The 23,925-nt window shown below is 39.6% G+C and overlaps 1 protein-coding gene across 15 annotated transcripts in view; it reads left to right on the forward strand.

The window, feature by feature from the left end:
- The window catches only part of UNKL (unk like zinc finger), a 65,629-nt gene that overhangs the window by 26,405 nt on the left and 15,299 nt on the right, over positions 1-23,925 (forward strand). For all 15 annotated transcript variants that reach the window (XM_030481844.1, XM_030481845.1, XM_030481846.1 and 12 more), the window contains 4 exons: positions 9,231-9,419; positions 11,598-11,660; positions 13,611-13,776; positions 20,056-20,148. In XM_030481844.1, the coding sequence (XP_030337704.1) occupies positions 9,231-9,419; positions 11,598-11,660; positions 13,611-13,776; positions 20,056-20,148 (511 nt within the window). The remainder of the gene's footprint in view (positions 1-9,230; positions 9,420-11,597; positions 11,661-13,610; positions 13,777-20,055; positions 20,149-23,925) is intronic.

The following is a 23,925-nucleotide window of genomic DNA, read 5'->3' on the forward strand; positions in this document are numbered from 1 at the left end:
ATTATTTGTGTTTTCTCTTCTTGTTTTTTGTGTTTAGATGCAATATTTTGAATGTGAGGAACATCATTGTTAATCAAATATACGACTACAGGACAGCTTAATTTACACATGTCTCTTTTTTCTATAGGAAAGGTTTAATGCATGGAAGATCTTGACTGATCCCAGCCCTCTTCTCTGCCCTTATTTGTTAACATTAGGAATGAATCAATGACCTACCTGAACATGCTTTATGCTTAAAGCCTCTTACAGTGGTGCAGTACATGTAGTGTGTTTGGTAGTAGAGGGTTTGATTACAAGGGTGATAAATGTGTATTTATATTAGCAAATTTTATCTGCTAAGGGTGAGGGAGAGGAAGGAGAAAGATATATTGCAGAGATTCTATTATCTTCCTTCTAGTATTAGTTGGAATAGATTGTTTTGTTAGATTTTCTGATTGTTGCAAAATCATATATATAGTGACATCCCTCTTGTTCTCTCCTGACCTGTGTTTTTCTTACCTTGTTTCCAGCGCAGAGTCATAAGTACATACACATTTATTCCCAGAATTTTCACTTCTAGCTTTCCAGCACTGTCAATTGATACTGTTTGATTAGAAACCAGATAAAAGGACATATTTTAAATAACATTTAAAAGGAATTGCCAATAAATAGTCCAGAAACTCTTGGCTTGCTTTCATATAGCTTCATATTGCTGTCCTGTAGATTGAGAACAAAGGTACTAATATGCCTACCTTTTATCTTAGGTTCCCCAGTGCGGAAGTCTGCTTCTTTATATGAAAGCTTCTGAGAGAAGGTCTGCCTTCTTATTCAGGAAGCTAATTTTGTTATTGCTAGGGTTCTGAAGCTTTCAGGAGAGACCCATAAAAGCATCTCTTCTCACAGAAGCTTCTTAGCCTTTCATGAATTATTTAGGTACAGCTGAAAATACTAACTATTGTAATATGCCTTCCAGCCACAGGGAATCTTCTTCGATACACATGTATTTTTCTATTAGTCATTAGGAGCCTGATGAACGTTGTCTACATTTTCCATTCCATGCTCAGTGAGTCTCTGCCTGTACTGCTGTTCAAGTGTGAAAATGGAAAAGTTGACCCTACCTCCTTCTCTGTACTTTCTACTTAAAGTTTTATTGAAAGTGGCCACCTTTTTTTCTGATGTCTGGCAAAATGTTCTGTCTTTCTTTCAATTGACTACTTAAATTTACTGCTTACCTGCAGCATTGGTTGATGCACTTCCTTTTTTTTTTTTTTTTTTTAATTTAATATTCAGTTATTAGCAGGTTGGTCTTCTGTTTTTCCATGTTTAATTCTTGAATTTTGTTGCTTGCTTGCTTTTACCTTTTCCATCTGCCATAAACTGCTTAATTTTATTATTTAAGTAGTTAGTCTGTTTTCTTCCCTCCCTCCATTTTCCATATCCCAGCAACTTAGTTACATTCATGGTTTGTGTTTTTCTCTCTCTTCCAATAAGATGTCTGTTTTTCTGTCCCCTCCTTCATCTTCATTCTCATCACTGTCAGACACTGGCCCTGAGTAAACGTAATTTTAGAAGTTTTTATCATGATGAAATTAGACTTGCCTCTCTACCTTTGTGTCTTCAAAACAAACTCTCCCTATTCATCTTCCAAAACTTCTTTCACATATCCTGTTATAGTATGCTGGGAGAGTATCCTACTGTTTCATTTGCTTCCAGGGGAAAAGGATCATGTAGTATTTGAGACATGTAAACTCAGTTCTTTGCTCAATCATAATATTCCTCTTTGATTATGAGCTTAGGTCCCCATTTGTAGAATGTGATAGTATCTATTGGCCTATCTATAAATGTTATTGGAAGAATGAGTCCATTAAGATTCCATATGATTCAGGTTGATAGTGAAGGGAGGCTGTGTAACTGTTTTAAATATATACCTTCTTATCTTACCTATACAGTATTCTTACGTCTTCATCTTAAATTGCTTTGTCAATTGGACTATCATCAGTCATTCATCTGCTGTATCTTTCCTTAACATTTCAGTCAGTAAATAATCTACTCTTTAGCCTTTTTTGGTAAGTTTGAGTTCAGTTTCCATGGAAAGCTTATGCATCTATGTTTCTTTACCTCCATATTCTGCCTTCTGCCTTGAAGCATCTAACATTATACTTTTGTCAGTCCCTTCACTTGATCTTTGATAGTACTGTTTTTCATCAGTGTCTCTTTGCAGTTCCCTTTGCTTTATACTCCACCAATTGTAGCATCTAAATATACTAAACTCACACAATGCAGTTTACCCAATGTGGTACAGTATTTTCATTGATTGTAATTTTTCATTTCAATTAGTACTACTTGCTTCTCCACAGTTCCCATCATCTCTTATCTTTCTTTTTGTGTGTTGCTCTAGCAAGTCCTAATACGGCTTTCTTGGCATACCCCTTTTTTTCTCATATTGCATGAGGGCTGTGAAGTGCCTTTAGTAGGATTCAGAGTCTTTGCATGCATTGTAGCAACAAGTTCACTCATCCTTTTCCCAGTCCTGTGTGTCCTCTTTAGGAGCTACGTTTACACCAGCAACTTTTACTTTCAGCTCTTGCTGCTTGTTCTTAACCATTACTAATCTTTTGTGCTCTGTTCAGCATCAACTAATTGTCAGAAGGAATACTCCTTTTTACTCATTCTCTTACTGCTCCTTTTTTTGACATAAATTTATTTTCTTTCACTCTTGATGTAACTTTTAAAAGTCTTCCTTATATTTTCTGTTGAGCTGGTAAAATTCATGCATCTGAAGTCCTTGGTTATAGGAATTGATAGTAGACTAGGTTTCTTGAATATTTCTGTGCATGCAAGTCCTGAAATAGCTTGATTCATATTTCAGATACATTGCTTGCATCGATTAAACTTTAATGTCCTACTTGGTTAATGAAGTTGGTTATGTTCCACTTCTTCATGTTTATTCGTATTTCCATTACTCCTTGCATATCCTTCCATGAATCTTCAGCTATGTAACGTTTCATCATATGAAACAATATGCTGTGCACCTGTTTTCCTCAGTCACTTGTGATCTACCCCTTTCCTCAGCCACCTTTGCCAAAATAATCTCTCTGGCATGCAATTCTCTGCACCCTGTATATATGCATCATTCTCAGCTGTAAGCTTCCACCTCACCTTAATTTCATCCCTTCATTTCAACTGTTATCATTTATATCCTGCAAATTTATTGCAATTTAACATACCCAAATGGTCTTCTCCGATGTCTGTTCTTCTCAGTGCCATGAAAGTTGGATGAAGTAGGCTGTCTCAGTGCGTGCAACCATAGTCATAGTTGCTGCTTCATATGCTTTCTCTAGCTGGTTGATTAGCTTTCCAGTGTTACTATATCAATACAGAATGCATATCCTCTTGAGCAGCCAAAAAATGTGAAGAACCTTATCACCTCTCCCTAAAAACACGCTCAGCTCACACTTCAGGATTATGCTGCTGATTTCCATACATCAGGTCTCTGTTACTGGTACCTAGTTGTCATGTACCTAAGCTAGATGATGGTACAGAGCAAACACCTAACTATATGATAAAATTTTGTCTGTAAATATTGTTCAAGTTTGTGGCATTGCAAAATTAACATGAACACTTGCTGTTTATTTGGGAGATAAGTAGGAGATACTTCAAAGATTAATTGCATTTTTCAGTTACAGAATATTTATGTTAGCCCTTCTAGGCTCAGAGCAATAAATCATAGTTTTGATTTGAAAAGTAAAAGGATAGAAATGTTGGCCATCATGTCATTATGCCCATGACGTATTTAAAAGTGAATATTTGCATAGGATATATGTTGATTACAACAGATGAAGATAGGATAACTAGCACCATCTTTGTTTCATCAAATTTATCAAAGATGTGTAAGTACTTGATCACACGTTCAAGTTAGCACAGTTAAGTCAGTGCTTGTCAGTTCAGTCATGGTAAAGATTGTGTGCCTTCATAGCTCATCCTCATTGCAGACTTGGTGCTAATATTCTGCTGCCTTCATTAAGCCTCAGGTTGTCTGTTTTACTTCATAACGAAGATGGCTTGACTGTGTGCACATGGTCAGTTACCACACTCATTTGGTAAATGATTATTTATTAAACGGTGATAATGCAGCTGAGTTTGGTAATGCACGCATAATCTAAATCTGAACAATGGTGATGAATCATACTTCCTTTACTGGGCAATTGATGTTCTGAGACACCGAGGGATGTAGGAAGGACATAAGTTACTTGAGAGCAAAATTAGTTTTACAGCTTCATTAAAAACATGTTTCCACATCCTGTCATCTTCTCCTCCACCCCCTACAAATGTAGGCAGCATAACAGTACATTTAAAGCCACAAGATATAATGCAAATCGAGAAACTCAAGAAGCTTCTATTTTCATAGGAAATACAACTAGTTTTATAGGTATATGTTTTCTCATTTTCTGTGTAGAAGTTCAGCTGTAAGCAAAGGTATAGAGTAGACAAGAACTAAGAGAAAGAATGTATCACTTGTTCTACATGCTCTTTTTCTAAGCAATTTAGCTGCAGTGATGAATAGTGACAAATTATTTCTTCATACATTATGAGGATGTAACCCTTGTTAAGGTAAGCTTGTAAAGTAAGAAATGTCACCAAGTACTGGTCTTTAATTAGAGTGGACTCTAAACCCTTAGGGGTTGAACTGTGTCCTTCCTGTGCTTATGTCTTTGACTGCACAACAGAACAGATTTCCATTTTTAGGAGGGACACATTCCTGAAGAGTACTAAAATTTCTTGGGCCCCTGTCCCACACTCAGAAAATAAAAAGACACAAGTCTTCAGTAACACTTGTAGATCAGTTTCCAAAGATACTGCTGAAGGCTTCCTCCAGAGTTGAGGCAACTATGGATTCTAGCTTCTGTTGTTTGTGCTTGTCTTAATAAAGAAGAAAACGCCGAAAAAACCCCCAACCCAAATTAAGACTGACAATTGGCAATAGATTTTTCTAGCATCAGTAGTGCTGAGGACATTGCTGTTCATGCCAACATGGATACCAAAATGTAAATTCTTAAGCACTGATCAAAAAGTAATCATTGACCGTTTCCCTTCTCCCCATTGCACTCTTTTTCATAGAATCCCAGACTGGTTTGGATTAGAAGGGACCTTAAAGCTCATCCAGTTCCAACCCCCTGCCACGGGCAGGGACACCTTCCTCTAGACCAGGTTGTTCCAAGCCCCATCCAGCCTGGCCTTGAACACTGCCAGGTTGGGGCAGCCACAGCTTTTCTGGACACCCTGTGCCAGCGCCTCACCACTCGTAGTGAAGAATTTCTTCTTCATATTTAATGTAAATCTACCCTCTTTCAGGTTAAAGCGATTACCCTTGGTCCTATCAAAACATGCGGTTGTAAAAAGCCCCTCTCCAGGTTTCTTGTAGCCCCTTTAGGCACTGGGAGCTGCTCTAAGGTCTCCCCTTAAGGAGCCTTCTCTTCTCCAGGCTGACCCAGCGCAGCTCTCTCAGCCTGGCTCCAGAGCAGAGCTGCTCCGGCCCTCCGCTCATCCTCGTGGCCTCCTCTGGACTCGCTCCTACAGCTTTGCATCCTTCTTATGTTGGGGCCCCAGAGCTGGACACAGTACTCCAGGTGGGGTCTCCCCAGAGTACAGTAGAGGGGGAGAATCCCTTCCCTCGACCTGCTGCTCATGCTCTGGGGGTGCAGCCCAGCACATGGAGGGGTTCTGGGCTGCAAGCGCACCCTGTCAGGTCGTGTTAAGCTTTTTGTTAACCAGCACCCCCAAGTCCTTCTCAGGGTTGCTCCATCCAGTCTCTGCCCAGCCTGTATTTGTGCTTGGGATTGCCCCAACCCAGGTGCAGGACCTTGCACATGGCCTTGCTGACATTCACGAGATTTGCACAGGCCCACCTCTCCAGCCTGTCAAAGTTCCTCTGCATCCCATCCCTTCCCTCCAGCTTGCTGACTGCACCACGCAGCTTGGTCTCATCAGCAAACTTGCTGAGAGTACACTCAATCCCGCCATCCATGTCGCCTACAAAGATGTTAAAGAGCGCTGGTCTCAATACTGACCCCTGAAGAACACCACTTGTCACTGGTCTCCGCTTGGACATGGAGCCATTGACCGCAACTCTTTGCGTGCGGCCATCCAGCCAATTCCTTGCCCACCAAGTGGTGCATCTGTCAAATCCATGCCTCCCCAGTTTAGAGACAAGGATGTTGTGTGGGACAGTGTCAGATGCCTTGCACAAGTCCAGGTATATGATATAAGTCATTCTCCCATTATCCACTAATGCTGAAGGCTCGTTGTCAAAGGCCACCAAATTTGTCAGGCATGATTTGCTCTTAGTGAGGCTATGTTGGCTGTCTCCAATCACCTCATTAGTTTCTGTGTGCCTTTAGCGCTGTTTCCATGAGGGTCTGCTCCACGATCTTGCTGGGCACTGAGGTGAGACTGACTGGCCTGTAGTTCCCTGCGTCTTCCTTTTTTCTCTTTTTAAAAATGTGGGTTATGTTTTCCCTTTTGCAGTCAGAAGGAACTTTACCAGACTGCCATGACTTCTCAGATATTACGCATAATGGCAGCTTGGCGACTTCATCTGCCTGTTCTGTCAGGACCCGTGGATGCATCTCGTCAGGTCTCATGGACTTGTACACCTTCATGTTTCTTAGATGGTCTCGAACCTGATCTTCAGCTACAGCGGGTGGTTCTTCACTCTCCCAGTCCCTGCCTTTACCTTCTGCTACTTGGGTGGCCTGGCTGGAGCTCTTGACGGTGAAGACTGATGCAAAAAACATTCAGCCTTCTCTGTAGCCCAGGTAACCAGGTCTCCCGTTTCCTTCCGGAGAAGGCCCACATTTTGGTCCTGTATAATGGTCTATGTGCCTGATACTATCTGATCTTGACCAGTAACTCTGTACCTCAAGACCATTAATTCTGGGTGAGCAAGGGCATTGTTCCCCACTTACGTCTCTGTTGTCTGCTGGTAGCCCTCCAGGAAAAGTAATCCATAATGGCTATCTTCCTTCTTCCCTCTCCCTCTTGATCTTCATTAGGTCACATTGTAGGGGAGCAGCCATGATGTACATCTTCCTGTGTTGGTAAAATAATCTGTTGCCTGCCTAGCTGAAGTAGTGGACATGAAATAGCATCTGAGAAACATTCCGTGCAGATTAGGGAACTCATCGTTAAACTGAGTCAGTAGCTTGCCTAAATTAGTATCTTACTTCAGGTGTTAGTCTGCTTTTGCTGCCTAGTCATTTTCTCTTACATATTTGTCTGCTGCACTAAGCAGCCTTATGCTACCAGAAATATGTTTCTAAGTGTACTTACAAGATGTAACTATGTTATTCGTAAAAAGTTTTCAAAATCTTTTGATGTGGAACTGGATACCTTAGCATGTATTTATTGACCAAAACAACAACAACAAATTTATTTCACTCGATGGTTGTTTTTTTGTTGGTTTGGTTGGTTTTTTTTCCCTGTCCTTTTTTTTTCTTTTTCTCTCTAGGATAAAGTAAGGATTTCAGTATTTTAGAGCTGAAAAATGTGCAAATTTAGCATCGCCATGCACTGGGCAATCCTCAGCTTTGGATTCAGAGTAAATGGTAACAGAAAGAGAAACATTGCATGTTGTAACAAGCTTGTGGTCAAAGCATTAATTCTTCAGCCTTCGACTTCAGAAGTAATTTTGTCTTGAGTAAACCTTGGCTAGCAATTTAATTATTTTGGCTGTGGTGCCCGTTCTTCTACTCCTGTCAGCTCTCAAGGTATATGTACATTTCAGACTTGTACAGAGAAACTGTCTTTGGACTTCAGAAGCAATCTAATTACAGAACTCCACATACATAAGGTTTATGACTGAAGATTTTCTGTAGTGGTAGGAGTGAATGCATAGGTAATAATCTTCATCAAGTGTAAGGCTTACAGTTATTGGAGGTGGTTTTTTTCGTTTCCAGGGTTAAGACCTTGTCTAGGTTCATGTGGGTCCTTTTCCTGATTTACAGGAACTTGAATGTGAAGTTCCAGCTGCTCAGGAAGGACAATTTGAGGTTATACGATTCTGGGGAGAGAGGTGTTTCCTGTTAAAATCCTGATTTGCTTTAACATGCTTTCACATTCTTTGGAGCATAGAATAAAATTAAGGGTTAGGGTTAACCCTAAGTTTTGAGTTTAACAGTGAACTATATAGTTATTATGTAGTCTCTCTGCTTCAGTGGGTATTTTGTATTTAAAGAAACCAAAACCACTTTGGCAGAAGTTCACTCTGTTACTGTATTGACTAGTTCAGTTCCTTAAGAACTGGCAGTTTCTGTTCAGAAACAAGCATAGAAGGGGTTGAAATGTGTATTATTACTGAGTGTTCTCACTATTGGGCCATTAGGCATAAATGTAGGATGCAGCTATTTCCATACTGCCTTTGCGAGTCTAGTTATGAATGTAGTTTAAGAAAATGGAACAGTTTACTAAAAAGATGTTTACTAAAAGATAACAAGCAATGCCCCCAATTCCAGTCAAACATATCATTGTAGGATGCTGGCACCTGAGTTCATGAATTCCAGGTTGATCAGAATTTTACTTCTAGCAAAAAAAATATCCAGAGCTCCTTGCAGATTGTACTTTCAGCTCACGCTTTCTACTTTAGAAGTTTGAAACTCTCTGGAAAATGTACGGCAGAACTAAAAATTATAAATTCAGTAATGTTTAAGAATCTCACAAAACAGGCTTTTGAAATTTACAAAAAAAAAAAAAAAAGGCATTGAGATGCTTTTTGCCAAGATTCTACATGTCTTATTCTTTTTGAGCTGCTTGGCTTGATCCATGAGTTCTTTTACGAGAGTGAAAAGTTGTATAATGCTTGCATTAAACTCTAAATTAAGAAATATATGAATGAATGGGGATCAGGGTTGTCAGAAAGCAAGTATTCTAGTTATTGTAAATTAATATCCATTAAGTAAGCTCTGTCTATGATTGATTTTGTGTTTAGGGACCAAACAAGGCTATATTCTGGTGTGTACAAATGCATCTCCTTTTGAAGTCTGTGCACTCCCAAAAGCTCCATGTTACTTTTGTCATCTGCTACTTTTTAAGCTAATACCAAAAATACATACAAAGAAACAAAGTTAGTGTTGTATTGATATAAGACTGAAATGAATTTGTAAATTCAACAGATTGTGTTACAGAGGAAGACTATAGCTGTAAATAAAAGAAAAATATCCTAGAGTATATTAGATGCTGTTTTCTGTCTTCTACAGATTTCCTGTTCTTCAAGTCCAACTGTAACATCGAGTTCTGGTAGCACTAGTTCTTTATCTCCCCTTGCACCTCTTTGTAGACAGAGATCATTAGCAAATGGCGTTTTGTGTTCTGAGTCTAGGACATCAGGTGTTTCTTCACCGACGTCTAGCTATCCAAAAGCACCAGGCTTTGAACGAGAAGATCAGGTATGTGAATAATATGGGTCTAGAAGTACAAATGCAATCTTAAGTTAAATTAGATTTTACAGAAAATGTTGTCTGCCTCATGTATCAGCACTCATTTTTGATCATTTAGAACACAGAGTTTGGAATGGTCTTCTTTAGTGAGCTAAACTGCATCAAATTACAGTTGTCACAAGCCAAAAACTCTCATACAAACAGTTACTGCAGCTCAGATGACATGCAATAAATTGTATCTTTGCAGAAATGTTATGATTGTTACTTTAAGCTCGTATTGCCCAGAACAGAAGAAGATAACAGTGGGGGGTGGGGGGGTGTGTGAAATTATAGCTAGGCTTGGTAAGATTCAGTTTTAATTATTGTTGAAAATTGATGGTGAAAAGATACATTAATTTCTGGCTGTTGGTACTATTTATGAGTTCCAATCTTTGATTTAATTGCAGTCTGTTTCTTCTCCCACCTGCAGCTGCCTCTCTCCTTGGACAAGTTAATTTCCCAGACAGACATAGATGATAAAATATAACAAGCCTCTTGAAGAGAGAGAGATCTGTAGCGTTAGCAATGAGAGGACAGTGGTCGAAATTGCAGTTGATGGGGAGTTACAATCCTTTAGTTGGAGATCGGGGAGTAAAATGGGCAATGCTAGAGACAGTTGGGAGAAGGAAAGACGTATTTTTCAGGGATCTGAAACAGCTCTGTTGGTCTGTGAGAAAAAAGCTGAAAGCCCAGGATTTACCTGTTAAAGCTAAATTTTCCTCACTGTGTTATAGTACTGGTTACATTTCTAAATTGTCAGAAAGGACCAGTTCAAAAAAGGACCTCAAATAACACATTTAAATAAGCTACAGCCAATCTGTTCAGCCTTCTTGTGAACCTGTGATTTGTCAGAATTGATTTTTGTAACCTGAGATGCACAGAGAAGTGCAGAAGCAGAAGACAGAAGAAGAATTGAAGGAAAGTGTTGGGTTTTTTTCTTTTTAAATGCTACCTTCTTCTAGGTAATGGCAAGATCATTACTCTAAAGTTGTCCAGGTAGAATTGCTTTCTTACATGTAGATGTTCAGACAGGCTATAGGTTAGAGAGCTGGTCATTGTGACAGGAAAGATTTCAATTTCCCAATATGTAGGGATCAAGTGATCATTGATCAAATTTTGTGGAAGCAAGGCAGTTACAGTATCAAGTGGCTGCTTTCTGAACATGAGGCAGCAATAATTGTGAAATGATGTAACCACTGGTGGAGATCTATTTTGCTGGTTTTAGAGAGTAATATACTGCTCCAAAGAATGTGTCTCAGTAACAGAAATGTCATGTACTTGCCTTTTAGTGGCTACATTGAACTTGCCTAGTGGTGGACTTTGCAACTAATAAAATAGTTTCTAGAGTGGTGGGCATGTAAAGAGAAGGAGTGTTGTTACTGCTAGGGAGCTTTCACTACAAGACAGAATCTCCCAAAGGAAACAAAGAACAGACACAACAAGACTTCTTAAAGGCAGCAAAAAGAACCATTTTTCCCTAGGGAGAGAGAGCACCTTGCAGAGTTTACAGCAGTTCAGGAAGCCACTGAAAATTACTGGTCTGAAAATAAAGAGATCCTTGGATCCTGCTCTGCGGGAACACAGTGGGCAAAGAGAAATTGCTTAGATTTCTGTTTTATTTAAGTATGTTTCACTTGTTTCAAAAGTTACCTTTCATTCATAGAATGGTGTTCAAAGAAAATCTGCCCTTTGATTTTTTTATTTTTTAATTTTATTTTTTAATTTGTATTTATTATTGATCACTTTATGGGAAAATCTAGGCAGTTCCACTCAAAGTTTTGGCTACCTCAGGCTTCTATCCTACCAGCCTCTTGGAGAAGTATTCCCAAGCTGGTGAGCATATGGGACATGTTACTTCTGTCACAGCATAATGTTAACGTGGCTACTCAATTTTTGGACCAGAAATAACTTGCATGTGCTCAATTGTGCATGTAAGTGGAACAAACGCAACTGCTGTTCCTTTTCCATATAGGTTTACTCTGCGATCATTAGAATTTAGTTATCCATACAGGACTGCAGTGAGGGAAATTAAGTCAGCCTGTTGAAGATGTCATTACAGAGATGTCCCTGATGCTTCATAAACTAGTAATATATTTTACAGGAATGCCTCATTAAGTTCATATATTACAGAGATTATTCTTCTTTCAGGCAAAGCATCGAAGCTTCCCAGCTGAGAAACAGCAGAAATCAAATGAACAAGACAACAAGCAGGTATTGCCAAAAGCTAAACGCTGTAATTATTTTTCCTTTCTAATAATTTATTAATGCACTATCAAAGTTATGTGGCACTTTATAACATAGTCTAAGTGAAATTTGTGCTCAGTGTCAGCACACGAGGCAGTGGGCACAAACTGAAACACAGGAGGTTCTGTCTAAACATGTAAAAGTAGTTTTTACTGTGCATGAGACACTGAGCATTGGAACAGACTTCCCAGAGAGATTGCGGAGTCTCTCTCCTTGGAGTTAGTGCAAAAGCCATCTGAATATGGTCCTGGACAGCCGTCTATAGATTCTGTGAAAATGTATAGTAGTTGTGTACTGCAGGGGGTAAGAGGGGTGAGAAGAATATGAGGCAATTTGGGGATGCTTTTGATTATAGCAATTCTGTGGCGTAGTTTTTCACAGTGAAATTCTGGATTAATGTGATTTGAGGATGGATTGATAAAGTTTAAGGAAGGCCAGAAGGAAGATGAGGATACAGTTGTTCAAGTGTCAGATCACAGAATAATAGAATCATAGAACAGTTTGGGTTGGAAGAAACCTTCAAAGCTCATCTAGTCCAACCCTCCTGCAGTGAGCAGGGACATCTTCCTCTAGATCAGGCTGCCCATAACCACATCCAGCCTGACCTTAAATATCTCCAGGGATGGTGCATCCACCACCTCTCTGGGCAACCTGTGCTAGTATTTTACCACCCTCACTGTAAAGAATTTTTTCCTTACGCCTATTCTGAATTTCGCCTCTTTTAGTTTAAAACCATCAGCCCTTGTCCTCTCACAACAGGCCCTGCTAAAAAGTCTTTTCGCATCTTTCTTACAGGCCCCTTGTAAGAACTGAAAGGCGGCAATAAGGTCTCCCTGGAGCTTCCTCCAGGCTAAATGACCCCAACTCTCTCAGCCATTCCTCACAGAAGAGGTGCTCCATCCCTCTGATCATTTTTGTGCTCAAAACTAGAAAAACAGTTGAAGTGACAAGGAAGAGAGCATAGATTTGACCTGTTATGAATCTAACACTAAGTGTTAGAGGTGATCCTATATGTGCAGAGAAGCTTAAAACTCTGCCATCTTTGCACTGCTAGAACAAGAACCCTGATGCTTTGCTAATGACAATGATCAAGATGAATGAGAACAGAAGTTCTACCATTTGCCATTCATGCAGCCACACAGGAGTGTATGAACTAAAGTGGAGGATTAAAATGTGTGTTACATTTAAAAAGCAGGAGGAGTGGTGCTGAATAAATAAGGATTAAAAACACAAGATAGAGGTGGATCCTGTGAGTTCTGTATAGAACAGTGAAAGCACATGAACCAGTTTAAAAGTATACGTTGGGTCTTTTCCTTTACACATCTATAAATTAGGGAGAGTGGCAGCCTTGGAAACTCTTCACATTTTTTGTGATTTGCCCTAAAAAGTAGTTTCTGCATGACTTTCTACCACTAGAAAGAAGTAGCACAGCTACAGGTCATTATATAACGTAATACATGTGTGCAGTGCAGTCATGTGTCTTAGTTATCTAAACCGAAGATCAGTTTATGCACCAATTGCATTTAGATTAAATGAGAAAATTTGCAGACCAAAACTCTAGTATAGAATGTAATTTGTGTGTGAATCCATAATGAAATGGTACAATTCCTTAGATATTTTCCTTTTGAACAGGAGCATCATACTTCAGCTGACTAATTATGTTATTATATAATTATGAGCTTATTTGCAAGCATTTAGATATATTTTTTCTGAAAGCAGAATTCCATTGTATGGTGGTGATGTCCAGCCACTTTGGAGAAATGCATTTGCTGATAAATGATAAGGGAAATTATCCTAATGTATTAATTCAGGGGATTGTTCTTTTAAAAATACATTGTTTATTTTATATGTTTGTACATACATCTGTGTAAGTGTGTTTTTGTGTGTATACATATACTGTTTGTTTCTTTTTAACAGAACCATCTCAGTGTTTTTTCAGCAGTTAACCCACTTGCTTCACATATAACTTCTAGTCTGGCCTCCAGTGTTGGATCAGATAGTTCATCTCCTACAACTGTCCCTTCTATTAGTGCCAAAGCTCTCCCATTCTATTCTGGCAGTAACACAGTTGAATCAGTAATCGGTAAGTCTTAACATCTAATCTCCAATTGTAATATTTTGTTGCATTATTCAAGTTCTTCTTGTTTCAGCGTAGATTCACAGAACTTATTGGTAAAGATGGTAATGTATACGCCAGCTTTATTATATGTAATTAAAAGCAATATCTGAAATTTAATTTAAATGCTTTAACCCCAAATCACTATTTTTCACGAAGTCTCCAATGTGAGCATAGGAATGAGTGAATAGGACATTTAACCTGGAATTTTAGCCTTGGTATTAGCCAGTGATTAAAAAAAAAAAGTGTCAGACTTTCATAATGCACCTTGCTTTGTTGCTAGAAGTACTGTCTCCTCAACTTCTGTTGGTGGGCTGATGAGATTTGACTTTTTTTAATGTTAGCATAGCAGTGCGGTTACAGATCTTGCCATGTTCTCGCGGTGTGGCTGACTGCATATTCTTCGTTCTGGTTATTTGTATGTTCAAGGGCAAAATCTTTTGTTCGCACTATGTGGACCAGATCTGAAAGGACACAAAAAGGAGGAGCCCTTCCTTTGTGGGTACAAAAGACAGATTCTGGGAAATAGTCCCAAAATTTCTATTGTTAGCCCAAAGCTTTTCCTATGCCTCCAACCAGCTAGGCTGTTTGTGTGGAAAATGGTAAAAGGCAATAAATATTTCAATAATAATTAGACACTGGGAACTGCAAAACTACTCATGGTATTCCTGCTATGGTCCTGCTGGCTACACTTTTACTAATGGAGGCAAATATGCTGTTAGCTTTTATTGCCATAGAATACGCTGAACTTGTTGTTCATCAGAATTCCTGTTCATCAGATCTTTTTCTGCAGTGCTGTTTTCTGATCAGCCTGTACTGTTGCAAGGGATTATTCTATCCCAGATGCAGCATTACTGTATTTGCCTTTGTTGAACTTCAGCTTTGTGTCAGTCTAGTTCTCCAGCCTTTTGAGATCCCTCTGAACGGCAGTCTTGCCATCAAGTGTATCAGCTGCTTCCCTTGATTTAGTGTTACCCACAAACTCATTGAAATTTATGTCACTTTTACGCTAAATGCGGTTTATTCAGGAGGCTGTGGCAGGGAATGTTGTGATTTGAAAAATGCACTATTCCACACTCTGTGATTTAAGTCATGTGATCAGGGAGTTGCTGTGATTAGCTGGTGTACTTTAAGCTTTCTGTGTTTAAATTGATGTGTAGCAGCAACCAGGAGACTGCAGACAGTGAGTCAGCACTTCAGCATGGTAAGTTAGGCATTCACTCTTTCAATTTTTTTAGGAAAGAAATTATGCAGAATATTAAATGATGGATCTTTTTCTGCAGTCTCACAAGTGTATAGCTTGCTTTTCTTAAAGGTTTGTTCGATGATGGTGTGTTAGACAGAAAATAAATTTTGATTCTAATTTCAGAATTAGAATGAGCAGAATTTTATTCTATGCAAGTATTATAGTTTAATTGGCTTGCAGTTATTTTAAGATATACTATGGAATGAAATCACATTTTTGTCAAGATAAACATTGCTTCTGGAATAACTAGAAGCTAATTGGCTGTACCAAGTTTCTCAAACAGTAAAAACCGTGGTCTAATTTCTGCATACTAGATGTGCTGCCAATTGAGTATAATTTTTAAATTGTGATATACTGAACAAGTGTTTCAAAATCATTAAAACAGTGATATGCTATGTTTCCCATGTCCTAGTGTGATTATATTTTTGCACATAAGAGACTCTTGGTTCCTTTGAGATAGAATATGCCTCTGCTGTCTATTGATGGTTTTATACATCAGGTTTCAGTATACTATGTTTGTTAACAGAGTATGTATCATAAAACACACCTTATGTCTGTATAAGTTAGTATACTTTATGATGACTGCAAAGATCAGGGTTTTTTTTTCATTAAAAGAATTTCATATATATATATGAAAATGCTTTTTTCCGGAGTTCTGTTTCATGGATATATGGGATGGCATTGAGAATAGTGTTGCACGTAGTATGAATAGAGCAGAAAATTAAGACATTATTGTAGAACTGAAAATACATACATAGTGTTCTTGTAGAAAATCATAAGAAAGGGGTAGAAAATGAGCTGCAACATGGGAAGGGGCTTGGTGATTTTGGGAAAAAGCGATGAATAGGTTTGGAGAAGGATTAGGGAAGATTCAGGAGAGTTATATTAGCAAGGCCTAAAGAAGCTTTGTCAGACAGTGGGGTCTATAGCCCTTTCTGTGGCCCTTTATCTTGATCTCCTGCGGCATTACAAGCCCTCTCTCTCTGCTCCCGGAGCTGAGAGAGCTCCCGGAGCTCTCAGTCCCCAAGAGCTGAGGCAGAGAAGGGTGAAAGGCAGTTGGGAATAAGCAGACCCATGAGATAGAACTAATATTTAGCATAGAGGCTTGGACAATATGTTGAAAGCTGAGGAATGATGAAGTGAAAGAGGGTATATTGTTGCAGTCTACTCCTCTCAGAGTCAAGGGAGATTGGTTGAAAGTTTAAAATAAAAAGCAAACAAACAAAAACCAACAAACAAACAGAAACCCACACCCCAAAAAACAAACAAAACCAAAACAAACAAAATATAAATGAAAATATTTTTTAAGAGAATAGAGACATTGTGTCATAGGGGACAGATTTGAAGAGGAATAAATAGGGAATGGGCAGCAATGAAGGGAAATTACTCAAGTGATAGTAGGGAGAAAGTGGGACATCTGCCATCATCTGACACTCCACCCTGTTGTCTCTCTTATGTTTCTGGGTGGACCTCCCCTTGGGAATGTTTTGGTTGCTTCTGTTGCTTTCTCTTAGATACTCAAGCATGGGGATTTTGCCTGTCTGGGAGACTTACCATTCAAGGAAAATCGGTGTCTCTCCATTTGCTTCCCATGTATGTTGTTATCTTAAGATGTTTTCTATGTTCTCTCCCTGCACTCCACTGACTTTCCACCATGCGATGTGGAATCTGAGAGAGCCAGAAGGTATCAGAAATTAAGCTTTGAAGATCCAGATAATAAACACTAAGGAGTCATGTCCATCCTTTTTGTGGTAGGGGAGGACAAGTGTGGCAGAATGAGTTAAGGCCGCATGAGGAGAACACAACAGGTTAATGATTTGGTAGGATGCAGGCTTAGATTTAGTCTAGTATTTGAGCAGCATGATTTATGTCAGCCTTATTGTGTTTTGTTCCTGCTGGCAACATACTGAGCCAGACACCGCAAATAACTTCAAATATTTATAACATATGAGTGATGTGGGTAATTGCAAGAGCTTGGAAAAAAACCCAGTTTGTTTTCCTGTTTAAAGATAATGATGGTGCTAATGATGGGATTTTAAAGCCTCTCTTCTCATGATTGAGAGAATTTTGAATTTTTTGAAAGAAAGTGGAACAGCTTCACTTGGTGAAAGTGAGAGGGATCTCTCCCAGAACATCCTGCAGCATAGTGATGAAAGGTTTGCTCTCACAGGTGTATGGTGTTTTGCATAAAGGAAGTTGAGACAAGTTCACATGTGGGAAGATTTATTAGTGCGTGGCATAGCAGATGGCACATAATGGTGAAAATTATTTCTAAATAAACAAAGAAGTAGAGAAGAAAGGGAAAGAGGAAACTGTCCTAGTGGCAGGGTGGGAATAGAAGTGACAGGCAGGCTGGATGAACATCATGTCTTGGGCATCCTCTCAAGTGCAGCAGCTGGTTCTCTCTCACATAATACTTTTCCTATACTAACTGTATTAATTGTAGTTTTTCACCAAGACTGTCCTAAACTTCTTATGGGCTCTTCCTGCTTATGATGTTAGTAGTGTTAATTGGAGCACACTTCGGTCAGTGGATGATGATGTGTGCTAATTGGTTGTTGAGATGTCAAAAGATACTGTAGGGTCCCTCTAATATAAATCGAAAGCTACAATCAGGAGAAGAGAAGAAAAGAAGCATGGTTCTCACACCAGTGGCAGTCATTTCCCCTAAGAACCTACCATAGCAATGCTCTGAGGGTTGGTAGGTGCCGCCAGATGGTGAGCATAAGAAGATGGTGAGCATGAGAACAAGAAAGGAAATGTATACTGCCCCAGAGACTCTGGAAGGCACTACCAGTGCAGTGGGGTGAAAGGGCAAGAGAGGCAGGCTAGAGTGTTGCAGATGAAAGGCCCTTACCTATATAAGGCAAAGGTAGGGAAGGCACAGTGCAGCAATGGGCATGCAAAACCCAGTATGGAAGAGGGACTTTTGAGCTGGGTTTCACACAGCGCTTGTGGCCACTTGATGTCATCAAATAAAAGGAGGCCGTCTCTCCCATCCTTACTGTATTTTATAGAATGACAGGCTTGGGCACCCATCTCCAAGAAAAGGTTATTGCTGGAAAACTTTAAAGACCTAGGGTATATCCCTTCAGGCCAAAATGATAATGTAGAGATGAGCTTCCTTCCTCTGACTGCTGGACACTAAGCTTCTCTGTCAGTACTGCTGAAAGATAAGGATTATTGTTAGGGCACAGCTCCATACTGATAAAGTTGTGTTGCTTTTGAGACCCAGACTAGTAACTCTTCACAAAGAGCTATATTAACTCTCGGGAATCTTCGTCGTGAGTGTCATTATGTAGCATGTGAAATTTATCTCTTGGCTGGTATTTTGTTCTGGACAGCTTAGGCAGCTTCCTGATGAGCACTGTTCTGTGGATCCCGCTTCTAGGTCACTACTTCCCTTTATGTATCATCTGGAGCTCCAAGTCTGTGGAGTCTGTTAGATAGCCTAGTCAACATCAGACGTTATGCGTATACGTCATAACACTGCATGTATTTGTATTAATGATCCAAATGGTCATTTCAATTTCTGATTTTTAGCACTTTTACAACTATCTGAAGGGAGCCTATAAGGATGCTGGGGAAGGACTCTTCCTTAGGGACTGTAGTGGTAGGACAAGGGGTAATGGCTTCAAACTTAAACAGGGGAAGTTTAGATTAGATATAAGGAAGAAGTTCTTTACAGTGAGGGTGCTGAGGCACTGGAATGGGTTGCCCAGGGAGGTTGTGGGTGCCCCATCCCTGGCGGTGTTCAAGGCCAGGTTGGACAGAGCCTTGGGCAACATGGTTTTAGTGCGAGGTGTCCCTGCCCATGGCAGGGGGGTTGGAACTAGATGATCTTAAGGTCCTTTCCAACCCTAACGATTCTATGATTCTATGATTCTATACAGTACTTCTGCCAAAGATTTTCTGCCGTTTACAGTGCATATTGTTCAGGACTAGTCTATGAGAGAGGAATCAGTCTAATTCCAAAGGGATTGAGAGATCCCTTTTGGATCTTATTGAAACTTTTACACAAGCCAGTGTGTCTTTAATTTCTGTTGGTTCCTTTGCATGTAGTCATTGTGCCAGTTTTTAATAATGATTTTCAGCATAAAATCTAAAAATTCTTCATAAAGGTGATCACTGTCACTGACCACAGTGGCTGGAATATTCACTTTCCTGCCTGTAAAATCAGTATTTCTGCAGACTTCTCTTGTGTCTTCCTGTTTGTGGAGTCATTCAACATTCGATGAAGTATAGGAATAGAGAGATAAATTCCTTAATTACACCCCTTTCTGCACAGAAAAGAAGTTAAGAGGAAGAAAGGGAAAAACACTCATCTTCTAACACTGTATAAGCAGTGGACCTAATAAGAAGTATACTGTTTAGAACTTTGTAATTGGCCAGAGAAATTTTAGACTGACATAAGACATTATGAAAGGCAGTCTAATTGTTGAGTCTAAAGGGAATACTGATATTTGATTTTTACTTAATTTATTTTAAAGTACTGCACATTTTCATTTTAATATCGTGACATTCCTTACATCTGTATGCCCTGATATGTAGCTCAGTTACCCCAAGGGCTAATTCTTGGAAGGGACATTTACAGTCTTTCTGCAGGTATCATACCTGGTTTTATTCAATAATAATAAAAAATATGTTTACATAGGTATCCAAGTTTTATTTTTCCTCTTTTTCTGTTGGTGTACATGTAACCACAACGGGTGACACAGATTTCTTGAAAATCCAGATAAATAGCCACCTTTCCATTATCCTCTATTCATCTCACCAGCTTAAAGAGCTGTAATAGCTTACCTATGAGAGTTTTCCCTTTTAGAAAACGCAGATAGCCTTCACTGTGTATCTGTAGTATGCTTAAGATCATGACCTAGATGCAAAAGTCTTCCATGATGGAAGCACAAACAAAAATAGTCAAACTTTTCTCATTTCAGCCGTCGTGGTAGTTTTATGGGTAATTCAAGGATAATGTATTGATACAATGTTTTGTTTAACAGGTTCTGCTTTAGATTTGCATTTTAATGGTGTGAACGATGCGTCTGTAGATAGAGACTTAGAAGATCAAGAAGGCAGTGACCTTGGATTAGCAAGTAAGAGGTCCAATTTGTAAAATTTATACTAATTTAAAATATCTTTCTTTCTCATTTTCTAAACTTTCACTCTTCAAAATAGTTACAGACAGCAAAGACTTTGAAGAAAAGTCCTCAGTTTTGTTCTGGCTGTTCCAACTTTGTGGTGTACAGGGATTGCACCACTGTCATCCTGTACATGGCTGGATTTTGCAAGGGATCAGTCGATTAAACTTTTTTTTTTTTAACATGCTTAATTACTTCAGCTCATGGGCATAATAGTTGATGAAGGACTGACATGCATTTACAGGAAGGACTGACATGAATCTACAGAAAGAACTGACATGAATTTACAGGAAAGCATTATACTTGAACTTGACTGCATGTTGAGCGCTGCAAATGTCTGACAGCAGGCAGTATGAGCTGTGGGGACTGACAAGTACTTCTATGGTTAGGCGGTTGCAGAGGAGGGAATGGGAACAATTCTTGAGGAGAAGGAGCTAGCAACCTTTAGGACTTTAATACTTGCAAGTTAGGGACTTTATCTTTCTATGAATCTAACCCAGAAGGAGCAATTTAGTTGAAGGTCCTTTGGGAAGTATTCAGCCATTTGGCCTCTTTTGGAAAAAGAGAGGAGCAGGAGACACAGCTTAGGAGAGCAGCACAGTGAAGAGACAGCAGGGAGGAAGGATGAAGTGGGGGGAACATCAAGAAATTAAAATGCCACCTTTTCTTTGTGAAAGCAGAAAAGAGAAAATGAGATAAAAAAATAGAAAAATAGGAAGTGAAAACCGAGGAACTATAACCCTTTGAGAGATACAGCAAGAGAACAGACATGTTTTTATACTTCATTTTCTGATACCTGTTTTGCTAGCATTTCTTTGAAGGAGGTCTACAGTGATTAAGTTGGTTGTGCTGATGTGTTGGGCTTCCACTTGAGCAAACAGGACTGTATTCTTGGATGGCAAACATGTTCCTCCCATGTCCTTCTTGACCTGTGGCTCTAGACTCAAAGGGTAAAACAGCTATAGCTACACACTAGTTCATTATTGCTGTCCATTGCTCCAAGTAGAACAGCTTGCACTTAGTGTCTCTATATGTTATGCAGTTCTTCTTCCTTTAAGACAGTTATTGTATCTTTATTCCACTGCCTTTAAAAAATATACAGATGTATTTGATGTTGTTGAAATATGTACACTGTCACTGGGACTGCAGTGGATAGGACACTGCCCAAGTATTACAGATTCACGTCTCTCGTAAGGCATGGAAACCATTTTGACCCAAGTGAATATCAAGTGCCCTCACTCTCTCAGAAAAGCGTAAATTATAAGCAACTGTAAGTTGCTTATTTTCAGAAATAACACACATGTCCCGAGAGATTCTGTTCAAACTTTTCCTCCTCCAAGTGCTTCCTTTGCAGTGCAAGGGGACAGTTTAAGGCAAGATCACTAATTTTATCACCCCAATAGAGTGTGGATACATGAAGCTTCAGAGCAAAGAGAATTCAGGAAAGTCACTTGGTTTGTAATTAACTTTTTCACTTTATCACCTCGCTCATTTGAAAGTTGGCAGAAGATGCCTCACATAAAGTGACTGGTGGCATGTTTCTGTCTTCAGATTTGAGCAGAGCATTTGAGGAGGCAGCTTACAATTCACATTTGGTGGAGCTGATGTTTTGGCAGCAAGTATATCTAGGCAGATTGTAGCAGTGGCTTCATTAGTGATAGCAAGAGCTAGAAGAAAGCAGTGCTGAATAACACGGATTAAGAAGTTACACCAAATACTAATTTCTGATATCTTGACAACAGTGCTACAAGATGTGGTGCCCCTCCTACCTTGACTGTGTTTTCTCCCACGGTGGTTCTTTTCTACTAGAGACTATATTTGTGGTACCCGTGTACTTCAAGTTATCAGGGAATCCACACAGAATGACCCAGAATGTTACAGTCTCAATAGGTAGTCATCTAGTTTTATGCAGATTCCTGTCAATAATATTAGTGGGAATATCTTCAGAGGTTTTAGGGCTTTATATTTATTTTGGTTGGTTGACTTACAATTTTCTGTCTGGTGATGATGGTAACAGGTTGTTCCTTCACCAGAACAGTTTATATGTTATCTGTAAATGTTTTCCATTGTTGTTCATGATACTCCCATTCATACAGACCTGGAAAGAAACTGATAATGTGTGCAATTTCAAATTTATTTCTCTGCTAGTCATGCCGGGTTCAACAATTCTCCTGCTGCTATAGTTTGTTTGACTGGTATTTCATTTACTGCCTTGTTCTATGCTGCAGAAATGATTATGTGTCATTGGAAGTACCATGAAGTATGGAACAGGAAGGAAATAATTCTACTTGTATGTGGAGGATATAGTTCATGCAGTGTAATAGGTTGACCTTGGTGGGTAGCCAGACACTCATCCAGCTGCTCTCTCACTCCCCCCTCCTCAGCAGGACATGGGGAAAAAATAAGATGAAAAAGCTCGTGGGTCAAGATAAAGACAGGAAGATCACTCAGTTGCTGTCATGGGCAAAATAGACTTGATTTGGGGAAAACTCATTTATTGCTAATTAAAGTAATTGGATGGTGAAAAACAAAGAGAAAGACTAAACCAACCCCCTGTCACCTTTTCCCCTGGCTCAACTTCATTCCCAAATCTTCTACCTCTTCCTTCCTGTCCCAAGCAGCACAGGAGGATGGGGAATGGGGGGCAGTGGTTAGTTCATAACAGTTCCTCTCTGCTGCTTCTTCCTCCTCACACTTGTCCCTGCTCCAGTGTGGGGCGTCCCCATGGGCCGCAGTTCCTGTCAGAAGAGCCTGTTCCAGCATGGGCTCTCCATGGGCTGCAGTTCTTTCAGGCAGTATCCACCTGCTCCAACCTGGTCCTGTCCACAGGCTGCAGAGAAATTCCTGCTTTTACCATAGTCTCTTCCATGGGGTGCAAGAAATACCTGCTCTACTGTGGTCTCTTCCAAACCTTCCATGGGCTGCAGGGGAATCTCTTCTCCAGGCAAATCTCTGCTCTGGCCCCTGGGTCGCCTCCTTCCCTTTGTTTTTTCCTGACCTTGGTGTTCACAGGACTGTTTCTCATACCTTTTGTTCCTTCATCTTCTGCCTGTGTGACTTTTTTTTGCCCTTTCTTAAATATGTTCTCCCAGAGGTGGTACCCGTGTGGCTGAAGGGCGCACTGTGTCCTACCGCAGGTCTGCTGGAGCCAGCTGGAGCTGGCTGTGCCTCTCCTGGCCATCCCTGCAGCACCGCCTCCCGCCCAACCTTGCCCTGTGAACTCAAGACATGCAGGCAGATTGTATTTGCCAAAATTCAGCTGGATTTGAAGATTACTTTAAGAACCAGAAAAGAGATGGTTCTTCTGTTACCATTTCATGTTGTTTGGGGGCTTGATTTTGGCTCTCAATTAATTTTTAGAAGAATTCTTGCTTGGCCAGATTTTTTAACAAACTCCCTTTATTTTGTTGCTTCCTTGCTCTTGTTGTGAAAAGTGGTGTACATTTATTGTCTGGTGTATTACGTACATCTGTGGTTATGTTTGTGTCCTGTATCTTCATTATATATTTGGTCATGAGGCTGACCTTGGTATCATTTGCTGAGTATTTCAAGGTTTATTTTTTTTAAGATATTGTGGCAGTGCAGCTTATGATGAGCATCCCTATCTTTTTGTTTTGAAATACTTCTGAAAGGAATGATGTCCCTGATGATATGAATTCACCTGTTTTAAGCAAAACCAGAAAACTAGAATCATGACCTTTGCTTTAAGCATAATCATTTGATTACATTTTT

This window comes from Strigops habroptila, chromosome 4, assembly GCF_004027225.2.
Source record: "Strigops habroptila isolate Jane chromosome 4, bStrHab1.2.pri, whole genome shotgun sequence".
NCBI lineage: Eukaryota > Metazoa > Chordata > Aves > Psittaciformes > Psittacidae > Strigops > Strigops habroptila.